This window comes from Pangasianodon hypophthalmus, chromosome 9 (genome assembly GCF_027358585.1).
Source record: "Pangasianodon hypophthalmus isolate fPanHyp1 chromosome 9, fPanHyp1.pri, whole genome shotgun sequence".
Lineage (NCBI taxonomy): Eukaryota > Metazoa > Chordata > Actinopteri > Siluriformes > Pangasiidae > Pangasianodon > Pangasianodon hypophthalmus.
In genome coordinates, this window is record NC_069718.1 from 11,917,757 (window position 1) to 11,941,527 (window position 23,771).

General features: G+C 38.2%; 1 protein-coding gene across 1 annotated transcript in view; it reads right to left on the reverse strand.

Moving 5' to 3' along the window:
• The window catches only part of trpc7b (transient receptor potential cation channel, subfamily C, member 7b), an 80,221-nt gene that overhangs the window by 14,114 nt on the left and 42,336 nt on the right, over window positions 1-23,771 (reverse strand). The window contains exons 7-8 of the mRNA XM_026919526.3: window positions 21,839-22,103; window positions 421-616 (exon numbers count right to left, since the gene is read on the reverse strand). Of these exons, the coding sequence (XP_026775327.1) occupies window positions 421-616; window positions 21,839-22,103 (461 nt within the window). The remainder of the gene's footprint in view (window positions 1-420; window positions 617-21,838; window positions 22,104-23,771) is intronic.

Here is a 23,771-nt window from a genome sequence, read left to right on the forward strand (position 1 = left end):
GAGTTTGTCATTTGTCAATCAGTCATTTGTGTTCAGTAAGTAGACTCTTTACTATATTTTAAAGCAGGGTGACTGTGATAGTGTTACCCCATGTTGGAAGAAAGAAGTTGTAAGAAATTGGACAGGATTTTTTTTTTCATGTCAGATAAATACTGTATTGGTTATGTGATTGCACTAATTGGGAGGCTGTAATATTAGTGCAGTTTTGGACCAGTGTGGATTTAAGAACACCACTGTGTTGACAGATTGTCGCTCCACTCAGTTCAGCACAGACACACTCATTTCTGACCATGCAAAGCCAAGGATGAAAAACAAATTGGCTTGTGCTCAATGCAATCAGCAATATGCTCAGTGCACAAACACAGAACCTTTAATATGATATTAAAAAGTGATATTAGTAAATGCCAAGTAAATTCTTACCTCTATTTCCTGGTAGGAGCTGTTTATCATGGCTATGAGCATGTTGAGCAGGACCACCACCATGGTCACGTTATACACACCGTATAGCACATAGCCGATGTTCTCAATGAACTTATGGTCATACTTCAGAACCACTGAGATCACCTCTGACAAGCCAAAAATGGACCAGAATAACGTCTTAAAGCTCTCCTCCACCCTGACACACACACAAAGAAAGTGAGTTTGTGAGTGTTAATTGCAACCTTCTTTCTTTCTTCTATTTTTTTCCCCAAGAGGACAGGCATAACTGGTTATTTTCTTTGAGAGTATAACGCCTCCTGGAGCACTTAAAGTGTTACACACTGCCATTTAACAAACGATCTCTTTCAATTCAATTCAATTCCATTTAAAGTAACTTTACTGGCATGACTGTATGTAGTACAACATTATCAAAGGATCAGGATAATAGGGAGAACAGTAGAAAAACCAGAAAATATTAACAACAGCAATAAAAATAGCAACAATACACAGCAATAAATTATAATAATAACAGCAGAAATATAAATAATAATACTAATAGCAGCAGGCATAATGAAAATAATCGTCACTCAGAGGCAATAATTGAGTTTTTTTAAATGTGAGCATGGGATCAGTCATCACCATGGGAGTTGGTGGCATGGTTTGAAATGACTCAATCTTGCATAACGTGTGTGTGTGTGTGTGTGTGTGTGTGACCCAGTGTCTCACTGAGCCCCTACTGTACACATCCAAAACTCACATTAGTGTGGAGTCACATTAGTCAGACAGTGTGTCCATACTATAATAATTATAATAAGATTTAAAAGGAAAATGCTATATTAGATTTTAAAAAATTGAAAGTTCTAAGTTCCATGTAGTCATATAGTTTCCAGTAGTAACATAATCCCTGTGTGCTAGTGGAATGTAACCTCATGTTAGATTTCTCTGGTTCGATACTGAAATCATTATCTGACATCCTTTATAAGGTTCTCAGTTAAGTTCAACACACAGACTGATAATGAACAGGAGATTGTTTTGTGAAAAAAAATTCTTGTCCAGAGTTTAACAAGATAAAGCGTTCATGATGAATCAATGCAGGTATATTAGAAAATCAGAAATACTGAGGTTTATTGAAGAATAACCTCAAAAGTAGAGATAGCACTGGTGGATCGGATTTCAAAGAAAAAAAGAATGAATTTGATCTGATCCCTTAACAAATAGAAAAGATTGGTATTGGGTTCAGAAAATATACACTATATGGTCAAAAGTTTGTGGACACCTGACCATCACACCTATATGTGCTTTTTTAAATCCCATTCTAGTTTTAGCCCCCCTTTGATGTGATAATAATCTCCAATCTTCTAGGAAGGCTTTGCACTAGATTTTGGAGTCTGGCTGCGGGGATTTGTGTTCATTCAGCTATAACAGCATTAGTGAGGTCAGGCAGTGATGTCAGGTGAAGAGGTCTGGGGTGCAGTCGGTGTTCTAGTTCATGCCAAAGATGTTCAGTGGGGGTGAGGTCAGGGCTCAGTGCAGGACACTCGAGTTCTTCCACTTCAACCATGTTGTCATGCTGGAACAGGTTTGGGCCTCTTAGTTCCAGAGAAGGGGAAATTGTAATGCTACAGCATACAAATACATCCTATACAATTGTATACTTACAGTTTTTTCAGTTTGGGGAAGAGCCACATATGTGTGTGATGGTCAGGTGTCCACATACTTTTGTCCATATAGTATATTTTTTGGAACTGGAAATGTTTAGATGTAAAAAGACTTGACTGTATTTTTTATTAGCTTTTAAATAGGGTGGGTATCAATAATGGCTGATAATCATGGTTTCAGTATCAGTATAGGAAAAAAGTGGTGTTGTATCATTTCTATTAAAAAAATAACAGAGAATAAGTTTTTAAGGATATAATTAATTCATTCATTTTCAGGAATTGCTTTATCCTATTAGGGTTGCGGTGAACCTGGAGCCTTTTCAGTCCTGGGAACACTGAGTATAAGGCAGGAATAAGCCTCTCTCTCTCTCATACACACACACACGCACAATTTAGTAGCCAACCTACCTACCAACATGTTTTCCGGAAGACAGGCGCAAACAAGAGTATCCTAAATATAAATTTTATTTATTAATCACAATACGACCACCGTGTGCAGGAAAAAATGTGCAGAAAAATCCTCTGCTTGTGCAGGAGCTTATTTCCCTTTTCCTAGCTCTTAACACACACGTGACAATGTGTGACTTACTGCAGAGTGTTTTCTGGAGGTGAGTGAGTGTATCTGCGTGTCTTCTGTGTAAAGTTCAAACTAAAGAGATGAAGAATATCAGTGTATTCTGGATTGAACTCTGTAGTAACAGCAAGGCATTAAAGCTGTATGACAAGAGCAAGCTTGTGTCACTCAGCTAGATAGTTAAATGAACAACATCTACAGTGGAGATTCGTTTGGCCGTGTGTTAGGGTTAACTTGTCCTGAACTACAGTTAAACTCTTCTCAAGGCAGGATTGCAAATATTCTGTGCAGCTGAATAAATAAGCTTCAATCTGAATTGCAAATTACAAACAGGATTCAGCTAGCTGATCCCATCATATTTTAGTACCAGCTTAAGGGTTGTTTTCGTGTTCTAATGTGTTCTTAAGGAACACACACACACGCACACACACACTAGACTTCCTTGCTGTAAGTGATTCAGCTTTCTGTAGGATAGGTATAGATGCAACCACCACGATGACAAAAATTCAATTAATCTGTCTCCTTCTCTGTCTCGCTCACTCCCTGTCTCTCTATTTGACAAGGAGGTATCTGTCATCTTCATACCTTTCTTCTTTTCATTCCTTTTTTCCCCTGGTGGAATGATCTACCCATCTGATGTGTGCTGATATCCCTGCCCAAAAGCAGCAAAACACCACATGTATGCACACACACACACACACACACACACAAACACACAATATACATATACTCTTCAAAGAAAATGGTCAAGGTAACATGTCTTTCTGCTTTATAATATCCTTCAGCTACCTATAAAAGTCTCTTTTGGTAGCTGTTGCTGTGTGGTTCATCCTTCTAACTCACACACACACACACACACATTTGTCTTATTATCCTTGTGAAGACCTTCCATTGACAATTAATAATGCAGATAATTAAAACTAAGACTACACCTAAATCTAACCCTATTCTTAACCTCAGCAATTAAAAGGAAACCTTTTTGCTCTTTTAGTTTTTTTAAATATAAGTTTTCCCTCACAGGGCCAGCTAAATGCCCCCACATGGCCAAAACACTCCTCCCTTCCTATCCTTGTGGAGAAATTTGGTTCTCACTGAGATATAAAAACACACTGACCCCTAACCATAAACCATTCTTAGGTTTGTCTATAACAGAGTGTTTCTCTTTCTCAAGTAGAACCCACTCAGAAAGCTAGAACCAAAGACCATTCAAAGAAGCACTGAGATTGATAAATATGAATAACACGAACGTCTCCTAATGATGGATTTTCTGCTTGTTTTCCTTTTCAATACTAGATGAGAATTCTGTTCTGAAAAATTAAGCTGGCATTATGCTTTACAGGCAAAAAAAACCCCACATATTGTAAAAGAATTCTTTGGTCATGACTTTAGATCGGTAGATCCTAGAACTCTTGATGTGTTAGTGCCATTGCAACCAAAGACAACCAACAACAAAGTTCTGCTGGTGTCAGGAACGTTTGATTAAAATCTCACAGTGTGCGTGCTGCTACCATGCTTATCTAAAATAGGAGAGCTACAGCTAAAAATACAGTAGTGGTGATGGCGAAATGTAAATAAAACATGCTAATATACAGAAGAAAACATCCTTATTTCCTCAAACTGACTGTTTGAATGTTTTTGTTGATACAGTCCTGTTTTCTGCACTTCTGCAAGATCATGCTGACCAATGACTTACGCAGAACATTAATCACAGGTCTACAGTTAGAGATTCATCGTATAATCTGACACTGAGAACATGTTATTGCACAGTCCGCTATAGAATTCAGCCAAGATTTTACTTGGATCATCTCATATAGTGCAACAAGTAATATTCTTAAAGGTCTGCTGAGTAATAATCTTAAAAGACTGCTGAAATCAGGCAGCGTAAACCCGGCTTTAGTTACATTTCATCTGTAATAATGTTCTATGAGTTTTGGAAATGCTTTTCTAGAGCTTTTATTACTTGATTATGGAGTGTAATATTTCTTTTTAAATCTTTATTATTGTTCAGATAGCATGTATTAAATTGCCATTATTGGATTATTAAAAAGAGGAACTGCATTAGGGAGGGACATGTTGTTCAATAAGATCTCAGCGAGCCTGCATCTCTCTTTTGCTCTTTCCTACTCACGTTCCCTTTCTCCCTTCTGTCTCTGTCTCGAGGGCCACATATAGTACTTTCTGTAGGAATAATTTGAGACGTTGCAAGAACCAACAGAAATTAACATAGACAATCACCTAAATGTTTTTTTTCTATATACAGGGCCCCCAAAATAGTTTGTCTTTAAGCTGAAGATGGAAAATGAAATGTGAATGTGTCATCAAAAGTCAACAGCATAATCTAACTGAATTATTTTATAATCGATCTATACATATGATATCACAGTGCTGGCAGTCCCTAACCATATCTTAAATAATCCTCAATTTCCTACTTGAAAATTAGTCTTTATCTATCTGTCTATCAGTCTGTCTGCTTGTTATCTTTCTATCTCTCTTTCTCTCTCTCTTTCTGACATGCTGTAATATGTATAGATATTAAACAAAGATTAGTTGTCCATCAGAGCAGTAACCACGTTGATGAGAAGATCCCTCTCTTGACTTGACAGACTGATATCCGGATGTTTAATTCTATTTGCTTCATTGCACACAGTGCTGTATGGAGAATTTCCGTCACACATTTATTCTTCAAATGTCTTCAAATGTCTAACAGTCTATCGGTCTGCTATACTGTATATCTGTCTGTCTGTCTGTCTATCTATCTATCTATCTATCTACCTATCTGGCTGCTGGCTGCACCTCTGGATGTACATCTTCCCATCTATCTATCAATCTGTCTGTCCATCCATCCATCTAGCTAGATGGCTGCTGGCTGCACCTCTGCCTGCTTTAGAAGATACTCCTCAATAGCTTGTTCTCTGCTGATGGACATGAGAACATTTACTTTCATCATACTGCATGTGTGGCTGGTCAGCTACATACCGTAACAACATAATGAACAGAAACACACAGTGATGCTTCCCACACAATGAACTTTTATTCCACGCTTCTAATTATTTCTGTACAAAGCTACTTAGACAGTAGGCCAGACAGCTCACATTGTCATCTGCTTATGTGACTGCAAATAGATCTTTTTCTCATGTCTAACAACAGAAGGACTGAGGATAGGGTGTGTGTGTGTGAACCCTGAGCCCTGATACTTTTTCACAGCAGTCACCTGACAAAACTGGTAAAACTAAGCAATTAGTTTTAAATAAATTTCATGGACTCAAAGACTAAAACCCATAGCACTAACTCCCAGAATGCTTGCTGTCATACAAAAAAAGGAAGCTACTGAAATATTAAAAACCCTAAAAATCCTGCCAGTGGGCATCTGCCTGAATGCTGAGGTAAAAAGGGATTATTCACCCCTGATCATTGGTCAAACTCTTTAAACTGCTGGTGAGAACTGTGGTGGTTTAATTAATGTTCACGCTGCCGCTGTCCCACTGGCTCCTCTACACATGTTTAAACATTTATTTTCATATCTGCACATTAAAAGATTAAAAGTTAAACACTAGTTGGCATAAGAAAAAAGAGAAAAAATAAAAATTTTAATATGGAAATGAATAATAAAACAGTTATGCATTTTTAATAATACAGAACGTGTAAAAAGATTCATAATGGGAATTATTCAGTGTAGGAAAATATGCTGTATAATTTTAATCAGTGCAATAAATCATCAGAGATGAATTGTAAGCTAATGAAGACATAACTGTGCTCAACAAAATTATTTACTTTTTAGATTTGGGCTTGCCTAGGGCCCATATCATGATCTACGACAGATAAAAAAAGATTACTATAAAATGCACATTGTTATTTAACAAAGAAAAACATATAATCATTAGTATAGTGAAGTTTTCTGTAAGGAGTGATTTAACATTTATGGAAGGAGTCTCCAGTGTCAGTGCTTTGTATAATTCATAATTTGGGAACTCAACAAAAAACCCTTGGGAACCCTTATTATTTTTATTATTTTATTTTAATGTTATATACTTAGTACCTTTTGGCTTGCCTGATGCCCTAGTCATGATCTAAGACTAATAACATGTATTTTTTTTAATAAAATTATTGTTATTTAACAAAGAAAAACATAATTGTTGATATAGTGAAGCTTTCTGTAAGGAGACATTTATTTAATATTTATAGAAGGAATCTCAAGCGTTTTGTAACAGTTTTCCACCATGGGAAAGTCTTCAGGACAGAGAACTTTGTACTTTTTTGGTTTCTCAGTAGCAGGACAAGCTGCATTTTTTCATATCAACTTCAAGAGAGAGAAAAAAAGAGAGGCTGGTAAGGAAATGACTTCATAGCTGCTATAACGTAAGTGATAACAGGAACTAACTTGTCTTATAGACATTACACATCATCAACTGGTAAAAGAACAACATGCTGTTCATTAGTAAATAATTAGGTAAATTTGCTGCAGTATAAGAGGAATAAAACACTTTGGGACATGCTGTTATAGAAAACGAATCAAAGTCAGGTTGGTATGACACTACCCTGTTGATTATGTTTGTAAAACAGCACATCCTGTTGTGTTGTCTTTCTAACGTTATGAAAAGTGCTGTTATCTGATTGTTACACTGTCAGCCTAGAAAGCCACTTAAAAATTGATTTCAGTGAAAAACAATAGTGAACCTGTCTGTCCTGCCTACATTCCTTCTCCCTGTCGTCTTTTTCTTCATATCTCACCCTATACTTCTTTGTCAACCTCAATATATCAATCATTCTCTCTCCTTTTTTGACTACATGTCTGTCATCCCAGACACATTAACCTTTTTTCAGCACTCCTACCAAACTCATTATCTTTCTCTTTTAAAGTTGAGATTCTCCCTCCTTCAGCATTATCTTCCATCTTTCACAGTGCCATTCTCTCAATACATCCCTATTTCATCAGCCTTCAATTCTTCCATTCTCCTCTCTACTTATTTTTCAATAGAAAACGTAAGACGCCAGCACACTCACTCACACACTCTCTCTCTCTCTCACACACTCACACACACGCATGCTCTTTTCCATTCGCCCAGGTTCTAGGCAGATAGCTGGCATCAGTACTAACTTCGCCCACACAGACTGGGCAAGACAACACTCATTCCCTCCGTCCCTACTTCTCTCATCATATCTAAATAACATCAGCCTTTTCTTTCTGTCTGAAGCAGTCTAGCAGGGATATGGGATTTCTTTATTACCTGTACTTCTCACTTTGTTTTCAAATGCCTATATTACAATAGTCGCTCATATTTTGTGATATTTTCATGCTACTGCCTTTTCTCTTTTATGTTTCTGCCTCTCCTGCTAAGCCTCTTACTCATTCACTCCCATTTCCATCTGCCTCTGGCATCACAGTGAGTTGGCTGATCTCCCCCATTTGCAATTCCCTAATTCCCCTCGACATCCAACCTATAGAGCACATCTCCACCTTTTTTTCTTTAACTCTCTCCCTCTTATTACATTTCAATTCAATTCACAATTCAATTTAAATTAAATTAGACGAGCAATTAAAGTTATACTGAATTACATTGCAATATTAAATCAATACAGCATTAAATGAATTTAAAAATTAATATAGAAATCCAGATATAACATAGACCAGTCAGTAGATCACATACAATGTATGTAGAAAAACAATATTAACATGAGTTATTATATCTATTGTATCTTTTAGTGTATGGTGGTGTCATATATTAATGTTCCTACAATACTACAGTATAATAAAACTTGTCCAGTGTAACTGTGTCTCAAATCCAGTCATGAGAAAATGCAGTGAGCTAAATAGCTCACAGTCAGCTATATATAGTTCATCCATGCGTTGCTAGTTTATCAGGTGCACCTACTATATAGGTCACTGTAGATGTACAGTTCTTGACCATTGCTCATTCAAGTGAGAAAAGAGAAAATTGCAGATTTATTTTTAAGATTTGGATTTATAGATTCTATTCCAACTCCACTGAGAGACGCCAACACTCTGATTGTATAAAAGCAACTATTATTTTTTGACTTAATTTGCATTTACTTAAGTAACTCGTTCATTTTCAGTAACCACTTTATATTATCAAGCTCAGGATCAAACCAGGGACTCTGCAGCTGTGAGGTGATAAAAATAATAAATATGACCATGAAGACAGGCCCCTTATCTACCTAATGTATTCTTTGCAGAACATTTATAAAACATTTCTACATAATTTTGGGCAAATATATTTATATTTTCTGAAATGTGAAGTATTGAAGTATGTTATAGATAAACAAAAAAAACCCTTTGTTGTTATTTTGGATTTTTCATCATTTTGGATGTTTGACATGTGATGGGTTTCCCAGAGCGCCACATATGTTATTTGGTAGGCGGATCATTCTCAGCACACCGCAGACACTGAAATATTAGTGACATGATAGCCACAATGGTGGGATTTTATAAACACTGTGTATTTCTACTGGCCACTTTATCACACACACTGGGTTAGTCCACCATGCAGGTTTGAAATTAGAGACTATAGCTCATCTTTCCATGCACAGTGTGTATATATAATAAATATAATAAATAATATTTGCTCAGTAGTGATCCTGTGGTGGTCCCTTTCCATTTTTTCGTCTCCCTTTCCATTTTCTATAGTCCATATTTGGGTTAGAGGTGAGGCTGATGCATTGTGCACAGTGACAAATTACAGTCAATAAATATAAACCTACAAAGAGACATATATCATGACTATAAACTCTGTAGCTCATCTACAGGCTTTGCGACTGATGTGTTACCAACTCTCATGTACTAGTGCTTAATCCAAGTACTGAGTCTAGTTGCTCTGGTTCTTTTACATCTATCTTTCTGATCACTTGGTGGAAACATCTCTCTCATCAATGTTGAGTCTTTGAACAGCTTGATGCTTGCATTGTACACTGTCTCACTCATAATGTGCCAAAACCAGCATCTGCCATATAAATATATGTAAATGTAAATGCATGCATATGGACCAAAATACATTTATATGCACACCTACACCTACACACATACACATTAAAGCACAAACACTTAATCATACTCACATAAACCTCATCTTGCTGTAGAAGCCAAAAAATGATAATGATATTTTTTCCAGTTATATTTAGAGAAATAAAAACCCTTACTCACTCCTTTAAGTGGTGGCATTCCTGTATGTACGGGACAGCCAAATGAGCATGATGCCCTTCTCCTGACAATATTTTTAGTTTCTCTATTACAGAAAGTTCACCAAATGCAGGACTGTCTTGTGACACAGTATTAGTCTCAGATATATTTGTATATTTTGCAAAGAAGGAGAACGTGTATCTCTGTCACTTCTATGTCAGCTTTCTTCACTAATTAATGTTCTTGCCAGTTTTTCAATTTTCTGTGTCTATCCCCCTCAATGTTGGGTTAGCATAACATGTGGTGAGAGGGTGGCACAAACTCTGTATATGCTTTATTTGGGTGAATAAACAAGCAGGAGCCACACCTGATCCCACCTGTTTAATTAGCTGATCTTGGGTTTCAATATACTATCAGGTGTGGCTTCTGCTTGTTTGGAATGAAAACTTGCCCCCACACTGGTCCTTTCTGGATAAGATTGGACACCCCTGGACTATGTTAAACAAGGATAATACCTAAACAATGTCAAAACACAGACAATGGTTGAAAACCAGAACGAACAGGGAAAGAAAACAAGGCTTAGATTTAACAATAAAAAAGCATGATAAGACTTCATGACACTACAAAGAAACAGCAGGGTATACATAGACAATCTGCTCAAGGGCTAACACACAACCGGTGAACACAATTGGGTAACAAACCAATGAATGGACAGAACAGAACAGAAACAGAAGGGAAACAGAAACAGAAGGGAGTAGGGGCTCAGTAATTAAAGCTTTGGAATACTAATCAGAAGATTGTATTTTCAAACTCCAACACTGCCATGCTACCATGGTTGTGTCCTTCAGCAAGACTCTTAACCTCTTATTTATATCCTTTTATTTGCTCAGTTGTATACTGTCTCAATTTTAAGTTGCCTTAAAATATTCCCTGAGCCCAAATGGGTAATTAGATACAAAGGCAAATGGAAGAACCCAAAAAAAACCCCACATAACAGGAGAGTAGTGCTCGTCGAACTGGTAACTGCAACACCCTGATAGGGGAACACATGACATTTATTCAGTGAAAATTTGATCAGGGTTTATTTCTACTTAATATCTCTGAAAGAGAATAAATATGGTATAATTCAGTGAGCCTGTAGGGTCCCTGGAGGACTAGTAGTTAGGCCTCAGCGCTCTCACTCCCACTGTAGGTCCCAAGCCCGGATAAAACTGGGGAGGACTGTGTCAGGAAGGGCATCCGGCATAAAAACTGTGCCAAAAACAAATATGCGGACTAATGATCTGCTGTAGCAACCCCTAATGGGAGCAGCCAAAAGGAGAAGAACAGCAATTCAGTGAGCCTGTGGCCTCAGATTCTTGTTCTCGGCTGACAGGAGTGGAACCTGATATGGCCTTCTGCTGTTGTAGCCCATCCACAACAAGTTTTGAGCATTCTGGGATGCCTTTCTGCTCACTATGGTTGTAAAGAGTGATTATTTGAGTTACTTTAGCTTTCAGCTTGAACCAGTCTGGCTATTCTCCTCTGACCTCTCTCATTAACAAGTCATTTCAGCCTGCAGTCCTGCCACTCGTGTTTTTTGTTTTTCACTCCATTTTATGTAAACTCTATAGACTGCTGTCTGTGAAAATTCTAGGAGATCAGCAGTTTCTAAAATACTCACACCAGCACTGCGTTGCTAGCATGTGATTGGCTGATTGGATAATTGCATGAATGAGCAGGATTCAGATGTTCCTAATAAAGCAGCTGGTGAGTGTATATTACTGACACCATATGAGCCATGTTTTAGATGTATATGTAGGAAAACTTTACATTACTTTACATACTTAGCTGTGCACCCAGTTATGTGATTTTATTGTCTCTAAATGAACAATATTAATATTTTTGGGAAACATCTTTCCAGGAAAAAAGCTTCAATAAAAATTTTGCATCAAGGTCTAAATAAAACTTCTTAAAGGTTTTTACCAACACAACATTCTTATTAAAGTGAAACACAAGAACTAAGCAACTAATTAGGAAGCCATTATTTTAAAAAGTTGCAGAAAAGAGAGCCTGTGCACTAAAAGGGGGAAATCACTGCAAGTTTTAAGAGACTTTAAGCTGAAAGTCTTATGGAGATTATGCAGCTTATTGTGCTTTGTAAGTCTTGAGAATAAAGTCATTTCACAGTGGGAGGTATCTATAATAAACTCTGGCAGGTGAGTGGTATTTGTTTCTCCCCATGTGAGCCCACATTCATTCTGCCATTCAGAATGTACACACCTGAATCTCTCATTTGTCATTTCTATGTGGTGAATATAATTCACAAGTTTGTTGTCGTCCACTCTTTTGGTGTGGGCTGTAACAGGTTCTGTCCAAACACACGTTTCATGCCATGTGCGCCAGTGATGTCAGGCTCTGTGCTGGTTCCCTCTGTGTTCCCACATCTCACAACTCCCTCACACTTTCTTTCTCTCTCTGCCACTCTCTGTCTCTGACTCTGTCTGTTTGTCTGAGGAAACCATATTCCCACGGTTGTCCATTTTCATAGAGTTCTTGAGGGTGCTGTGCAGGGTGTGAATACTAATGATCATGACGTGTGCATCTGCACTTCTGTGTGTTTCTATATTTTGCAGTTTGTGCGTGTGAGCATATGCGTAGGCTTAATCCCTGGTCTATCAACATGCTCTGAAGGCAAAATGTCCTTTAAGTATTCTATAAACATTCCTTACATGTACTTCCAGAAAACATAGAGTCTAGCATACACACACACACCCACACACACACACACACACACACACACACACACACACACACTCAGGAGATATGTCTTATGCTGAAAATAACCCATTTCAATGTCTGTGTGTGTGTGTGTGTGTGTGTGCTCTCACATTTTTTGAGCCTGTATTTCCACTGCATCCCTTCTTTGTTCTTTCATTCTTAAATATAGAGCCTGCAGCGCTGCTGCTCTACCCAGTCCTTTTTTTCTCTCTCACCTCCAGCCAGCACACTCCCCCTCTCTATCCTCCTCTTTCTCTTTTCCTTTTTTCCATTCCTATCTTTCTTGACTATGCTATTCTAAGCCTGACACCAGGCTGCTGATGTAAACCTAAAAGCACCGGAATCATTTCTCTTTAACAAGCTCGCTGAGCTACTTGTTTCCGGTCAGTCACAACTTGCTGTCTCAGGAAAGGAAAACTCCAAGTCCCTAGCACATTATTTGCTAAAATAAACCAACCATTAAAGAAATGATTTTTTATCTCCAGCACTAGCAACTGGAGAAGACTCCCTATGCCACCATTCATCCTTATTACCTTTATTACCTCTCTGATGGCTGGAACTCATTTACTCATTAAGTGATGAGGCTAATGATACTCAACCTAGAAACAAACACAAACTCCTTATGTTAGAACACAAAACACATAAAATACCCAAAGATCCATACATGTTTTTTTAACCCTAATTATATTAATTAAGTTAAATGATCAGTTAATGATATTTTTTACAAAACAATGCATCTGAATTGAACCATATGTGAACTCAATAGACTTAAAAAAGCATCTTCACCCTGCAGAATATATATATACATATATATATATATATATATATATATATATATATAGTGATTCTGGTTGCATATCTTTTAAAAACAGAAGAGCAAGAGCTTCTTTTCTCACTCACTATTTTTCAGCAGTGTTAAAGGTCATATAAAGGAAAAAAAATCCATCGAAGGAGTAGTGGAGAGTAGTACAGTAGTGATATCTGTTGAAAACAGACTAACATATCAATAAAAGACATTTAAACTATAAAATAAACCTCAGTGTTTCATTGCTAAATATATCTCGGATATCAAGGAAGATCACATGTTAAATATAAAGATTAATCTGCAAGTCATTCAGGGTGAATTTATCCCTTAAGTATGAAGTGCTAAATAGACTTTGCTTATGTGAGTATTGCTGTTGCTTGTAGACCTAGAAGAATCTAGCATTACTATCAAGCTAACATAGTTAGCAAGACCTATCACAGCAACAATAAAGCTAGAATTAACAGACACTGTGACTGTACATGATGTTCTACACATTCCGTGATGAAGAAAAACTAGCAAGTTCTACTTCAGCACCACAAAAGCTTGCACCAAAAAAAGGATTTTTATTGCTTTGACATTCTCATTGGTGCAAGATCAATGGAAATGTATGCGAGTACTGGGTTATAAAGAGGCCAAAATTGAGCCAGAATGAAAATGCTAATGTTACAGCTTTAGTGCATCAATACAAACATCAGAAAAGAAACTTGGAAAAAAGCCACATGAGGTGAGCATGTGCAAAGAGAACAGTCTGTCTAAGGAGTTTTGTATTTATTTATTTAATTACTTATTGTAATATTATTATGTATTTTGCTATTTTGTGTAGTGCAATGGTAGCTCAGTGTTTAATGTTCTTGGCTATTGATTGGAAGAGTGAAAGTTGAAATCCCAGCACAGCATAGCTGCCATTGTTGAGCCCTTAAGCAAGACTTCTTCTGGACCACTGTACCACAGCTGACCCAGCACAACGACCCCAACTTCCTTCCAAACTGGACAATATGAAGAAAAGCGTATGGCTGCTCAGCAGTCTGATGATCTATGGTTTGTGATATTGTTAGAGAGCTATATTTATGTTTACATTTATTTTTTTTTACATTTATTATTACTCTGGGACTAACCTGATTGCTAATTGAGGATGATGGGAGTGGAGTAATTAACTTCTAATACATTTTTCATTAACTATTTTATGTAGTTGTGATAAACTGTGTTGACTGACAACCCTTAGACAGCTACTGGCTACAATTTTGCCTCTCCACCTGTACTGGGACAATGATCATTCAAGCTGTCCTGCTCTTTCATAATATGTCAGCTTGCTACATTGATTAGTTAATGATGCCTTCAACCTTTAACCTAGATCACTGACACTGTGTAGAGTTACTGTTTATGTTCTACCCATGTGTGTGTGTGTGGGTTTCCTCTGGGTTTTCTGTTTCATCCCATTTCTGAAAGATGTTGGTAGGTGTATTGGCTACCCGAAATCGCCCCTGGGTGTGAATGAGTGCGTGAATGTGTGTGCATGGAACATTCAGAGTGTATATTTGCCTCATGCCCAGTGGTCCCCGAATAGGCTCCACATCCACTGCAACCCTGATCAGGATAAAGCTAAAGATTACTGAATGAATGAATGAATGTTATCTGAAGTAATTCTAAGGCATTCCATCACATAGGTATCTTGCTAGCTTTCTTTGCATAGCCAGATAAAATTGGCACCACTGATCTTCTAGCAAAATCAGACAATTATTAATTTTTTTTAAAAGAAGGCCTATTTCCTGTCAGTTTTTAAATTAAATTTGATAGAAATGTTTACAAATGTAGATGGCTACTCTTAGTCCAGGCATGCAACAGGCAACCTAGCTAGTAATCTTGCTAATTAGATGTTGTTGTTCTTTCAGCTGCTCCCATTGGGGGACTCCACAGTGGATCATTGGTCTGTGAAGCTTTTATGCCAGACGCCCTTTCTGATGCAACCCTCCCCAATTTTTAGCCAGGCTTAGGACCGGCACTGGGAGTGCACTGTCGTGTGCAACACCAGGGGCTGGGGCTGGTTCCCTGGCCGGGAATCAAACCCAGGCAGCGGAGGTGAGTGCACAGAGGCCTAACCACTAGTCCTCCAGGGACCCTATCTTGCTAATTAGATAGCAGTGTATATTATGCTTGCTAATCAGATTCTCAATTTAACAGAATAAAGAGTTCATTGAGATGAAAATTGCCAAAAATGGACTATTTTCTTTTACAAGTAGCAAGAACTGCTGGACCGAAATCAAACTGTCCATAATTCAGTAACTCTAGTTTCTGAACATGAACCAACTTGGCTTCTGTAGCAGATTTTCTGTTAATGCATCTAATCACATGCATTTATGTAAGTTATTTAGCTTAAGGCAGCTCATCAGACCAGAGACTAGCTACAGCAGGGTTAGAGACATTACGGCAGAAAGGGAAACATTTTCACAGAAAGTATTCACAGATTTTTTTAAACTATTTGGTCTGATTAGCAAACTGATTATATGACATTTTTTTTTAAAAAGTTGACAAAGTAGTGTACATTTTGCGAGTGTACAATTTACTTTTCCCATGTCAAATTCAAAACAAATATTTCATTTGTTCATGACACTAGTCACAAGTGGCACCATGAAACACTACTATGAAACAAAACATAACCACTTCAGATTGCCTTATTTATATCCATAAACTAATCGATAATGGTTATTCATTAAAAGGTACCTATTGTCACCATTCAGTCATGTTATGCGAAAGACCAATAGTAGCTCAGGCCACTAGCACAGACCTTCATTGAACTATCACCGCCTCAAACAGCATTAGCTGAACAATTTACAACAAAGTTTGAACATGCCTCATGAGCATCATGAACACTGTGAAGGCAAATAAGATCATGATGAAGGCCAAATGCCAGAGTGATTTGCATTTCACATTTATTCACTGCTCTTGGTATTGGTCATTACCTGGAGCGAAGCTGCACAGAAGGGTGAAGCGTATTTATTTAATTGGAATGCTGTGAGGTCTTGTTGAGGTCACCTGACTTTCCAAATTCTTTTCTCTCTGTCTCCTTTTGAGTTGTTTTCTCTTCACTTAATGTTCTTTCTCTCAATTTCAACCCTCTGTCTTCTCTAACTCGTCTCTCATAATTACTTCTCTGACAAATATCCCCTCCATTGTCATTTGTTTTTACCTATCTCTGTTCCCTCCTTCTGTTTTTCCATTTTCACTCTCTCGTTAGGGGGTTTGACTTGCCATCTATTCTTTCCTGGTAATTTTCTTCCTTTTTTTTTGCTTGTTTTGACTTTACCTATGATCTCTCCATCGTTTCATCCATCCAGCCAGATTGAATCCACCTGTCCTTTCTCTTCTCACCTGGACAAGCTATCTATCATTACACAGGTGTCAGGATGCTTGATGGACTACTCTCTCATTGTGTCATTTTGTGTGTGTGTGTGTGTGCGTGTGGTCTTGGTCCCTCAAGCCATTTTCTAGAATCTTGTCCCAATATTGGTCATCTCTCCATCTCTTTCTCTGACCCGTACACACGCACACACATACGCATGCACACACGTGTACACAAAGGCCCAAGGGAGATCATTATCACCTCCACCTGCCCCCAACACACACACACTTGAGACATGACGGTAACACTGAGCTGTCAAAACAAATCCGGGGATCAGGGTGAGACATCGGTCTGCTCTGAAACACACACACACACACACACACACACACTTGCATACACAGTCTTATGCAAGCATGCTGCATCCACATGAACAACATGCTTTTAATTCAGACAACAAATCAATGAATGAATATTTCAATAAACTAGCCATATTCAAATGAATTCTGCTATATTTTTGTTGTGTCTGATGTCTATGGAGGGCTGTGTGAGTGTGTTTGTGGGAGGGGAGGAGAGCTGGGGGGCTGCATGTTTTTGTATCCTGGTGGGGACCTAAAAATCTCCACAAGGATAGGAATATCTGACAGTTTTAACTTTGAGGGGGCTTTTTATATAAAAAAGAAGCAAAATGTTTCCTTTTGTTTCCTAAAATTAAAGTTATGGTTAGATTTAGGTGTAAACATTGCATTTAGTAGCTGCATTAATAATTATGTCAATGGAAGGATAGTACGAAAATTGTATATGTGTATGTGGGTGTATAAAAAACAAGCTCAATCAATAACTCTACTGGCTGAGCCATGCCCTCTGTCCATTTTAGTAAACGTACATGGACACTCTAAATAGATGCCATACTGCCCTCTGCTGCTTCTGTTAAAAGCCTTACAGTGTTGTTACAACATGTAATTATATATAATTAGCTATTCCTAACCAGATATACAGGGTCAGAGCCTATGGTTTGTTTATGATTTGTCTCATGGAAATTAATAACCATCCATCCATGTCCACTTTGACCACAATCAGTATTCATCCTGAAGATCACAACTTCTTCTAATGCATTTGCCCAGTAACAGAGGCACCAATTTACAACCTCAGATAATGTGACATCATATCACGTGACACCATGATATGATTCCAACACTCCCCCTGTGCAGCAGCCAGCAAAATATATTTTAAAGCATATGTAAATGAGACACTTTGAACATTCTATCTTTACAGGTATCTCAATCATGATGGTTTCATTACATAACACATAACACATAAGCATGGATCTTGTGTTAAACACAATGACCAAAAATGAACTAAAAATCAATAGAACTCAAATACCCTAACAACACCACCACAAACAGTTAATGAACTCTCACAGTTATAAGTACCTGTCCAAATTACATTTACAGACTGACCCCGGCTAGCCGACAAAATAAACAAATATTGAACATTCTCTACTCTAGCTGTCTAATTGCCTGGTAAGGAACACAACATTCCCTGATATTTGGAGTTTAAACATTGTGTGCCAGCCTGCAATGAATTAATGACATGGAAATGCTGAGAAAAGTTTAGTTTTACAATTGTTTTCTTTTTTTAATCAGGAGATGCAGCTTCCAAACTGTATGATGCCCCTGCCTCATTACAAGGTTCTCAGTTAGAAGTGTCCATCTCTGGTCCTGTATTTTCAAATTCTGGTGCAGTTTGGTGTCACACATCTAGCAAAAGTGGTGAGTCATATCAGGTGTGTTTGCGCAAAGAAATGTCATATTACTCCCTGAAGTCAAAATTGTTTAAGGTAGTGTCAGACTCCATCTTGTCCCCACCCCTCTTTGTGATTTTCATGGACAGGATATAGAGACAGTCAAGGTTAGAGAGGTTTCCAATATGGAGGTCTAAAGGTAACATCCCTGTTGTTTGCAGATGGTGTTGTTTTGTTGGTACTATTCAAACTAGACCTGAATGTTTCACTGCTAAGTGTGAAGCAGCTGTGATGAAAATCAGCGCATTCAAATACAGCCATGGTTCTCCCCCAGAAAAGAGTGGGATGCTTTCTTCAGGTGAGGGGGAAGACCTTGCCCCTGGTGGAGGACTTGACTTATCTTGAGATCTTATTAATGAGTGAAGGAAAAAGAGAGTATGAAACTGAAAAATGGATCAGGTCAGTCGTAGCAGTGTTTCAGTCACTGTACAGGTCTGTGATGGTCAAGCTCACTTTATGACAAAGTTCTCTGTTTACCGATCTCTGGCACGCTCCTCAAAAGATTAAGGTTGCAAGTACAATAAGGTTCCTCTGCAGGGTTTCTGTACTTACTCTCCATGAGGAGCTGGACAATTGGGGAAAGCCTCAGAATAGAGGTGCTGCTCCTCTGAACTGAGAGAAGCCGGTTGAGGTAGTTTAGGTAACTTACGAGGATGCCTCCTGGTCTGCTCCATTCAGTGGTATCAGGCATGTGCCACTCTATAGAGGCCCCAGGACATACCCAAGACACACTGGACAGATTACATCTCACAGTTGGCTTGGGAACATCTGGGAATCCACCAGGAGGAGCTGGAATTTTTGTGAACACAGAAGTCTAGACTGATCTTCAGGACTGAACCTGTTGTCAAAGCAACCCCCATGAATGAATGAAATACTTGCTCTAACAACTTTGATATTTGTTTCTACCACTGTAATGTCATTTTGAAAGAAAGAAACAAACAAAAAACTAACCCCATGGCTTTGCTTTATGGATCCTCTCTTTAAGAGCAATGGCTGATGGATTTTTCTCTATTTTTTTATATCTGTATTGTGTACACTCATCTGATATCAGTAAACGACTCATGCACCTCCATCTAGTAACACCACAAGCAAGACTTAAATCCGATTATCAGATGTCCTTGCAAATCTGTAAATTTAAAAGTACCTCCTGCAAAAATGTCAAGTGAAAAAAGGAACATGAAAAGCTTTTGCAGCAAAGCTTCTACAGTTTCACCACTCTGGCATTAACCTGTAATCTATCATGAGTGGGATAAAAGTATCGATGACAGCTTTCAAGCTCCCAGACACTGTCAAACCTGGAGGTCAACACATTGCCATTTAACACTGCCCTATGGTACACATTACACTGACTAAAATTGGTCTCCTAAAACATCTTAAAGCGAAAAGAAAGTGGTTAAAATCAATGGCTCCTCTTGAGCTCTTCTCTGACAGTGTGAACTTAAACAGCGGGATGTTTGTCTCACCCTCGCTTTTAAACCTTACTTCAGAAACTGTTGCAATAGATAGTAGACAGTAACCATGGCTACATTAATGGGGTTTCAAGGGCTGTTTGTTGGGCCAGTTGATTGGAGGGATTGCTCTGGATGGTGGAACAAGACTTTAATCAGCATGCTAATTTCACCTGCAGTGAACAAAACTGCCGGCAGCAAGATGATACCATAATTAGGATTAACTGTCCTGCCAAATGCATTCTCTCGAAGGCTTCCAAAAGAACAGACAAAATTAAGAAGATACTACTGAGATAGTCCAGGAATCGGAAGCATATTATTTGGTTAATGAGAGGAGTGTAAAAGATGCTTTGGAAGGCTTCTGTTATCAATTGACACTCACAGTTTTCTCTAAAAATAGTTGGTCAGGACATAGAAAGTGCAGCTGTTGCTAGGCTAGTTTACTTTAAGAGGTGAAAAAACATACTCACAACCCCATTTGGACAGAATGCATAATATCATGCAGATACATGGCAAGAGCTTCAGTTAATGTCCACATCAAACATCGGAATGGTGAAAAAATGTGATCTCAGTAACTTTAATTGTTCTTCGTCTGTCCAATTTCGGTGAGCCTGTGCCTGTGCCCACTACAGCCTCGGCTTTCTGTTCTTGGCTGACAAGAATGGACAGACGAAGAATGGAATACCATCGCCTAGTGTGATGAATCTTGATGAATTCAAACACCAGAGCCTATGTGAGTATTGTTACTGACCACGGGCTTCCTTTTATGTCCACAATTCAGCCATCTCGTTATGGCTACATCCAGCACCATAATGCACCACGTTACACAGCAAGCCTGTCTCAAACTCTTCCATGAACATGACAGTGAGTTCAGTGTACTTCAGTGGCCTCCCCAGTCATCAGATCTGAATCCAAGAGTGAACTCTGGGACATGGTAGGAAGATAACCCTGCACCAATCATGTCAACATGGACCAGAATCTCAAAGGAATTTTTCCAAAGCCTTGTGGAGTACTTGCCACGAAGAACTGAGGCTGTTCTGAGGGCAAAAGGGGGTCCTACCCTATTCCTTATAAAGTGGCTGGTGAGAGAATATGACTACATTATGTCCTATTTTAGACTTATTCATCATCCAATTCCTTCTTCTTCAGTAATGGCTTTATTCTGAACCCCAAACTGTCCAAGGTATCCCTGAGGAACCCCTATTTTTTTTCTAAATGTAAAAGACAGTTGTGATCATATACATTCATCTTATATGCTACATGCATTTGTCTTGTACCTGCATGTCATGGTCATATGTTCTCTTTCTGAGAACGATCATAAATATTCTGAAACTGAGAACCAAGATGCTACCAATAAGCTAGATATATAAATACCTGTCTGGCACTGAATTGTTCAGTTTTCAGTATCATTTGAAATTAAAATGAAATGTCTGAGGTACACATCATACCGAGTCTTGTTTCAGAGCAAATTGGTAAAGATTACAACCAGGCAACTCTCTTGGGTTTTCACACATATCTGCAGAAAGAATATCATTAATCCATAGTGCAATACAGAGCAGTTCTCCTCAATAAGAGATGACAGCCATGAAGGAGAGAGCAGAGAGAGGGGAGAGGAAATATATACAGAGAAAAGGAGGGAGGGAGGGGGAGAGAGAGAGAGAGAGAGAGAGGGCGGGAGCTGGGCTTCAATAATAAAACTCACCAAATGAATTTTAAGCCTCTTTTCAATGTCATCTTAAACGCAGATTTGCTGTCAGTTAGACTTTAAAATGTCAAATTCAATACACTGCAATCAAATGTCAGAGCATGAAAGTGTGTGGTCTAGAGACAACATTCAAATTTAACTGTGAGTAGAGTTGTATGTGTGTTTCTTAAGGCATGATCAAGAGAATAACGTGCTTACGTTGTAAAAGCAGGGTTGTACTTGGCTCCTAAGTAGTATGAGTACAGGTTGAACATGCCAATCATAAAGGCAACGAAGACCATGATGAAGATGACCATGAATTTGAAGATGTCTTTAACTGTGCGCCCCAGCGAGATCTGCAGCGGTCCGAAGCTCTCGTTGGCTGGAAGGATGTAGGCGATGCGCGAGAAACTCAGTACCACTGCGATCGCATACAAACCCTCCGAGATGATCTGAGGGTCAGATGGTCTCCACTTATTCCTGGCTGAGAGAGCGAGAGGGAGAGAGAAAGAAAGAAAGAAAATGCATAGCTATCAGTCATATTCATTCACATGCACATCAGTCACATAAATCAGACACATTATTATCTGTACCAATTTTACTCTTAAGTATGCACTGCAGGATCAGTAAAGTACACTTATCCATCTGTTTAATTCAGTCCATATGGAACAGCAGATGGCTGGTATATCTCTGTATTTAGCCTAAGGACTATCTTCAACTTTACTATGCTAGTTTAAATTAGAGTGTTGAACACTACTGAGATTTTGTTTTAAAACTCTGAGATAGCACACCAAGTATTAGAGACATAAATCGGTCAGATTAAAGACAGGCTCTAAGCAAAGATGCTCACACACCCAGACAAGATTTAAGGTTCTTGCTCAAGGACCCAAGCGCAGCAGCTGGGATTTGAACTCAAAACCTTCTAAGCAATAGCCCAAAGCTGTCTGAGCCTTAAGAGCTCTGGTGATGCTTCAGTAATGCAGTCATGCATGTTATTACCATCTTACACCAGTAGATAGCAGCATTGATAACAGCTCACAGAGGAGGAAGAAAAGCAAACAGTGCCATGGTGTGAGACCTGTCACGTACAGTATACTGGTGCTGTATGTTAGGGGTAAAAGCCCTGAGCAATGAAGTGAGCTGGATCTCATACTAGGTTATACAAAGGATATGTAATGGTGACAGTGACAGGCAAAATCAACAGCAATAAAGCGTATTTTTTTGTTTAATATTTAATCCTGTAAAGATGATGATCTAATACTTCAGTTCCTGGACTTTAGCCCAAAATGCTACTCCACTGAATTCACTCACACAAGGAATGGTAAAAATACTTAAAGGTTGTTTAAAATGAACATGATAACAGCAAGCTAATGCATAATACATAACACATTCCATAGTATTTCCAAACCAAGCCAAAGAACAGAAGACCTGGAGAACAGGAAATCTTTTCACTTCTGCCAAGGTGTTTTATTTCCCTCTGGGAGGTCCATTCAAACCAGAACCAGCAGGCATTTGAAAACCCTTTTTTCCCTAGTGCTAACTCCCTGGTTATACCAAGGTAGTACTGAATTCTTTGAATCTGATTGTACAGAAGGTGTTAATTCATTTTCTATAACAGCAGTTCTGACAGGAGTGTCAGCTGTAATGCAAACCACAGATTTATATTGGTGTTCATTTTAATAAGTTATCACTCTACTAACAAATAATTCATTGTGATGCAAAATGTGCTAAGGCGAATAATGAAAGGATTAAAATATTAAAAAACATTTAAAAAGAGAGGTTTATTTAGCATTTATGGACCTAGTCTTCATTGTCTTCAATACGTTTTTCTGACGCGGGTCTCAGGACCATGACAAGCTGCATTTTTTTCAAGAGAGAAACTTCAAGAGAGAAAAAAAGAGAGTCTAGTGTGGAAATGACTGTTCACAGCTGCTATAACGTAAGGGATAACAGGAACTAACTTTTCATGACATTAAAGGTAATTATTAATGGATAAAAGTGTTATTAATTAATAAATTTAAATTGTAATCAGGAGCTCAATTGATAACTTGTAACTTTCTACATATTCTGTATTGGAAATGTGGAAGCATTTCAGGTAATTGTTAAAAATAGCCAATCTGGACGAGAATAAAAAAAAAAAAACATTCAAATG